The 6,000-nt window shown below is 43.1% G+C and overlaps 1 protein-coding gene across 6 annotated transcripts in view; it reads right to left on the reverse strand.

The window, feature by feature from the left end:
* Window positions 1–6,000, reverse strand: part of LOC147014696 (proton-coupled folate transporter-like) — an 80,379-nt gene that overhangs the window by 25,480 nt on the left and 48,899 nt on the right. For all 6 annotated transcript variants that reach the window (XR_015050861.1, XM_085852832.1, XM_085852833.1 and 3 more), the window contains 3 exons: window positions 5,464–5,686; window positions 538–709; window positions 312–409 (listed from right to left, as the gene is read on the reverse strand). Coding sequence is in view for 5 of the 6 variants with exons in the window: in XM_085852832.1 (XP_085708958.1) it covers window positions 312–409; window positions 538–709; window positions 5,464–5,686 (493 nt within the window). In the remaining variant the exon portion in view is untranslated. The remainder of the gene's footprint in view (window positions 1–311; window positions 410–537; window positions 710–5,463; window positions 5,687–6,000) is intronic.

Raw genomic sequence — 6,000 nt, forward strand, 5'->3', positions numbered from 1 at the left:
ATGGTCATTTAATTAGCAGCTTGTAAGTGAGAATCTGTTTGCGATATGGTAATATTCCTAATCCTAACAAGGGTTCCTAAACCTATCGTAAATCCAATTCCTCAATCCTGATGCTTAAGTTTGCAAACTATGGGATGCCAGTCAAGTGTCCTCACCGCTTGACCACTGTAACCACAGATGGATTTGCATGTTGTCGGAAGTGTTAGATAATGTAAACTTCATTCTGTGCCGATTCCTCATGTCATCAGGACATCTCAACACCAAAATAATGATGATAACAAGGGTATTCTTAACGAAGACCGAAACCATACCGCAAAGCCCATTTTGAAGGAGAGGAATATTCCGTAGAACTGGTTGCTGAAGTGTAGTGGAGGGTACTGCACGAATAGAAGCATGATTACCATTTCACCTGTAAACACAAAGCACGTAGTTAGTCATGAAGACGAAAGCTGCTACAATTATCAGATGAGCAGAGATTGATGCAGTTGGTGAAATTGCCAGGTGTAGAAAGTGCAAACACAATCTCTGTAAACACACCAACATTACAGATGTTGATCAACATCAGTATTCCAGCAATGATGGCGATACGGGTCCGTCCACGGTGTTCCCGACGTCGTGTCAATGCGGTCCAGGTCGCCTTCAGGTTTTGCAGGTTGAGAGGCCTGCTTGGTATCGCTGGCTGTCCCAAAATTTGTTGTGTTTCTTGAGGCTGTAATGGTAAATTGTGACAATTTGGCCAATATATTGGTAGACAATGAACAATCGATTTTTCTTTTCAAAAGAGGGGAATTATTTATCCGAGGCAAAGGGGTGTGAGCATCCTGATGATCTCCAGAACACCTCAATAAACATATGTTCAAACATTTGTGTTGTCATGTCCTTTCCAAATTTGTGTTGTCATAATGTGGTGACAACTCATGGAGTTTATGTACAAGCTCTTACAATAAGTTAATCAATGCAGAAAACAAAATTCGTTAAAAGGTGAGATCTTTTGGGTATGGAAAACAAGTTTGTAACAAGAATGGTATTCGGTCGAGTGCATATCAACGCCAGGCTGAACATTTTAGTTTTGTATCCCACTGATAGGGCGGATCTGCATCTGCACCTGAAACAAAATCGAATCAGCTTGGCCTTGTCACTTAACCGATTCATTCACCAAGTTTTGTCATAACTGGTCCACAACCTTTTGAAATATCGTGCTCTATGTCGTTTTTGGCCCGATCACTCAATGGTGAAGAATCATTTCAGGAATCCTAGTATCTGGATCAGGATCAGGATCTGCACCGAAACCGAATCAATTCGTCCTTGTCACACGTCCAACCTGTCCACATAGTTTTGGCCGAATCCGTCCACAACTTTTAGAGATATCCTGCTCACAGACAGACAGACAAAAAGGCAGGGGTGAAAAGATAACGTGCATCCACCTAATTTACCTCGGAGGTAATAAAACCCACAATTTGTCCGCCATATAGTTCTGTACGCCAATCCCATTCACGCTCAGTCTTCACGGATCTGTCCCTTTGCTGGGAGATTTAATCAAAAGACAGCATGTTATACTTCACAGACATTCTGCTCTAGTCACGCGATAATTTACCGGAAGTCATCTTCCATTTGCTTGGAAGTCAGCTAACCTTACCTTCATCAACCATCCTTTCTGCTAGTACACTGTATGGCATGAACAAAAATCACTTCTGCTTTGCTGCGAAGTTCAGTGTTGGATGCTTTGGTTTAAACCTCTGCTTACAAAGCAGAATGAAACATTTTGAAAATTTTGAATTATTGTCATTTATATTTCAACATCACCGTAATGCATCTTATCAAGTTGTTGAAATTTTCTTCATAGAAGAAGATGATTATTTGTAGTACTGGATACCACTTGGGTTTAGGATCTTATCAGGATCCTCGGATCCTATAGTTTAAATCCCACTCAGCTGTTGAATTAATACCAGGTGGGGTTGACTGCCTGTCATCCTTCCGAGGTCAGCAAGATGAGTGCCAGCTTGCTGCTATCCTGTGTCGGAGTGGTGACCCGTGCAGGATTGTGCCCACTAGCCAAGGAGACTACTTAGGCAGCACCGACGCTCTGCACAGAGTATGGTCCCAATGGATGAATGGATGGATGGATACCACTGGGTGGTGCTATACGATCCACATTTACAGAGAGAGTTGGGTCTTCCCCGCACCTCCTTCCCCAGATATGCTATTGTACCTTGACACTAACCATACTTGGGACGTACCTTTAGGTAACATGCGAAATTTGGTTGGATTTGGTTAAGTAACTTTTTAAGCATATATAAATGGACAGAGACCCCTGATGAAAGGGTTTCGGGGTGGGGCATGCATTGAGGTTAGTTTGTGTATCCCTAGTGTGATGTCTCCCCCCCCCCACAATCACCCCCCCGCCTTTCTCAATCAAACAATAATCCCCTTCACCAAACCTCAATGAAATCGTCCCTCTTTCATCCCATTGCTCTTTCTTTCAACCCCGCAAGTTTATTCTCGTCCTGCTCGTGCAAGAAGTTTATTCTCATGCGTCTGTCTTCCTCACCACTGAAATCCACTCATTCTCTTTCAGACTTCTTCAGGTTCCTTCTTGGTCTTCTGTTTCATTATGTTTGTACCATATCCTGATGCTGTGTGGACTTTGCTTCCCCACTGACGGACCTTTGGCAGCTTGTACCTGTTGCTGTGTTTGAGCCTGGGGAGTAACTACTGAAATATATCTATCCGGGTTCTTTTTGACATCTTTGTTCTTTGTATCTTTCCCACCTCTTTCTAATGTGTTTTCACAATTCTCTTTATTAGCCCCTGTTGGACTTGATCTGAAACAGGGGCTTATGGATTGGTCTAGATTTTCATGTCCATGCGTGTGTGTGTTCGTCCACAACCATATCTCGGACATTTATGGACCTATTTTATTCTTACTTGGCACGACAATCTGAACAATGGGGGAAGGCAGCGTGATGGGAGGGGGAGGCAGCACGAGGGGAGGAAATGGGGAAGGCAGCGTGAGGAGGGGGAGGAAGCGTGAAGGGAGGAAATGAGGGAGGCAGCGTGAGGGGAGGGGGAGGCAGCATGTGGAAGACGAGGAGGCAGCATGAGGGGAGGGGGAGGTAGCAATGCAAGGGGAAGGGGAGGCAGCAGCACGAAGGGAGTGGAAGGCAGCGTGAGGGGAATGGAAGTCAGCAAAAGAGCAAGGGAAGGAAGTGTGAGGTGACAGGGAGGGTAGGCAGCATACCAGGGGATTACCAGGGCGAAAAAAACATGCCCGAACAGCAAAGTTTTCTTTTTAACCACCGCATTCTCTGTAAAACCAGGCAAGGGCATTGAAAAATTAAAACCAATGCTATCTACTTGGCAAAGGCCTGCCTACATGCATGCCCCTACCTATACACATTCCTCCAACCTGCTCACTTGTTGGCATGCACATAACTTTCCACATGCTGTTTACTACGTACCTCTGTTTTAAGCCGCTGGCAATTATGAATATATTGCAGAAACTATTAGTTTATTTGTATTAATATTTTGACATGAAAGCAGATCGCACCAAACAGGAAAAAGAAAACTGCATCAGTAATTGCCAAAAAAACCAGGACCTCTGTTGACTCCATCATCATGGGTTGTAAAAGCAGGTTTGAGAGCACGGAGCTACACCAACTGAAGTTGCACTGGAGCCTGGTGTTGGCTCAGTGGTTCGGGTGGTGGCTTGTGTTCCTGGGGTCCTGAGTTCAAGCCCCGTCGGCCACTGAATTAATACACCAGGGGGTTGACTCAGCCTGTCATCCTTCCGAGGTCGGAGAAATGAGTACCAGTTCCAGTGTGTGTACTGGTAGAGGGGCACTGCATCAGCGACACAGTCGCGCTTCAAGAAATGATAGCTACCCCGGCAGCTAAGCTGCCATACGACCACCACCAAGTTCCACTTTCTGCACATTCCTTAATCTTTTCTTCACTAAATACAATCATTCATACAGTATAAAAAAATTAAGCTTTATGCTTTGCTTTAATATATACACTTAGTTTAAAAAATTGTTAATTTGTTAAAATTTTCAGATTTCACTCTCTTCACTAGATTTTGATACTTAATTCAGTCCATGAAATGCGATTCTCAAATCAGAAATAATATTTTGATGATATACTTTAATTAGTCCGTGAGAATAGATGGTGTTTCCAAGGCAAGGCATGTTTGAATAGACTGAACAAAATGGCGATTGAAGACCCAAGCAGCGAGCTGATAGAGGGCTGAACAAGGATGACACCTTGACAAAGGATAATTAAATAAAGATACAAAGAACAAAGATGACGTAAATTATCTTCAAAAGGGGTGTTCTAATTAACCCAAACACCTAATTGTCACCAATGCACTCCCTTGGAGTTCCCTTAGCGTGCATGCAAAGTTTCAGGCTGCTCGGTTTCATGGTTTTTGAATTATGGATCTCACTCTCTCTCTCTCTCTCTCTCTCACACACACACACACACACACACACACACACACACACACACACACACACACACACACACACACACACACACACACACACACACACACACACACACACACACACACACACACACACACACACACACACACACACACACTATGATAGAAGGTGCCCTGTCTGTATTTCTGTTTGTCATGCTATAACTTGAGAACGGATTAACTGATTTCAATGAAACCAACGACAGTGTATTCAGGGAATTCCGAGGAAGGTATGTGGCATAAAATAAATAAATAAATAAATACAGGACGGTTTGTGCATGGGTACAGGGGGGCACACATGGCGAAACTGAAAAGGCCAACTTGCAACGCTGGTTATCCCCCTATGGAGGGCAGGATCTCCTAAGAATCTTTGTTCTTGCCACTTGAACTAGCCATCACAGCAAAGATTGGTGTTTCCTTCAGCAAAGCAACGGGTCTTATATGCTAATATATATCAAACGAACAAATGTTTTGAACTTTTTGATGAAGTGTAATTCTTTAGGAAGGCTTTCAGCATTAAAAAAAGAGAATTTGTCTCGTCAGATATTAAAAACACACCAATGAGAGATGTTTGAATGCACCGGGACGTATATCTGCAGCACAGTGTTTGAAATATTCCGTGAAGAATATGCTGCACTCAAGAATCAGCAGCGCGCAATGTTAAAGGAATTGACCTTGTGCAGCAATGCAACGAGATAATTTATAGGCACCTAATATCAAGCCCCGTCATCAAAAATTCAGAGCAATCTTCTTATTAGGCATGACATATCATCTGTATTCATACGGCATATTTCCACTACACAGGCTGATTGGACCAATTGGCTGCATTGAGTGTTATTCTTCATTTAGGAAGCAGTAAATTACAACTTTAGATGAACTGTCATCATTGAATGGTGGAAAACACTCAGTGCATCCAGTCTGTCTGTGTAATCAAAATCGGTCCATCCACGGTCTTTTAAGACATTGATCGGAAACAGACTCACGGTTGGGCTCGATGGGTTCTTCACGAAGAGAAACACCCACACCATGGCGAGGAAGTTACATGAAAATTGGATGGAGAAGACTGCTTCAAAGCTCGCGTGATCTACTACGGTCCCTTCCACTGCACCAGCCAGCATCGACCCCATGAAGATCATAGCCTCCATTATTCCAAGACGCTTTGTGCGATCTTCTCCAGGAGTTTCATCAGCGATGTAGCTTGAAATACTTCAAAACAACCAGAGAAAACCCACCAAAGTGATAGTGAGCCTGTCTGACGAATGCTAAACTCATTCACAATTCATTGTTCCGCAACATTGTGACTAAGAAACCTTTACATTGAATTCTAAAGAAGGAAGGTTTGTATGAATAGACTTGTAATTGTCAGCACTCTCAGGAAGTTAAAAGTTGAAAAATCTCTGAAAAAATTAATTGACCTTCAGTGGCTGGCTGTATATCAAAGAGTTATTGAGATGTCCAGCTTGGGTTTGAATCCTGACCCAGCTGTAAACTGTCACCTTGGTGTTCCACATAAAAGATGA

The sequence above is a fragment of the Eptatretus burgeri genome, chromosome 13 (assembly GCF_056783735.1).
Source record: "Eptatretus burgeri isolate ZD-2024b chromosome 13, Ebu_testis_v1, whole genome shotgun sequence".
Classification (NCBI taxonomy): Eukaryota; Metazoa; Chordata; class Myxini; order Myxiniformes; family Myxinidae; genus Eptatretus; species Eptatretus burgeri.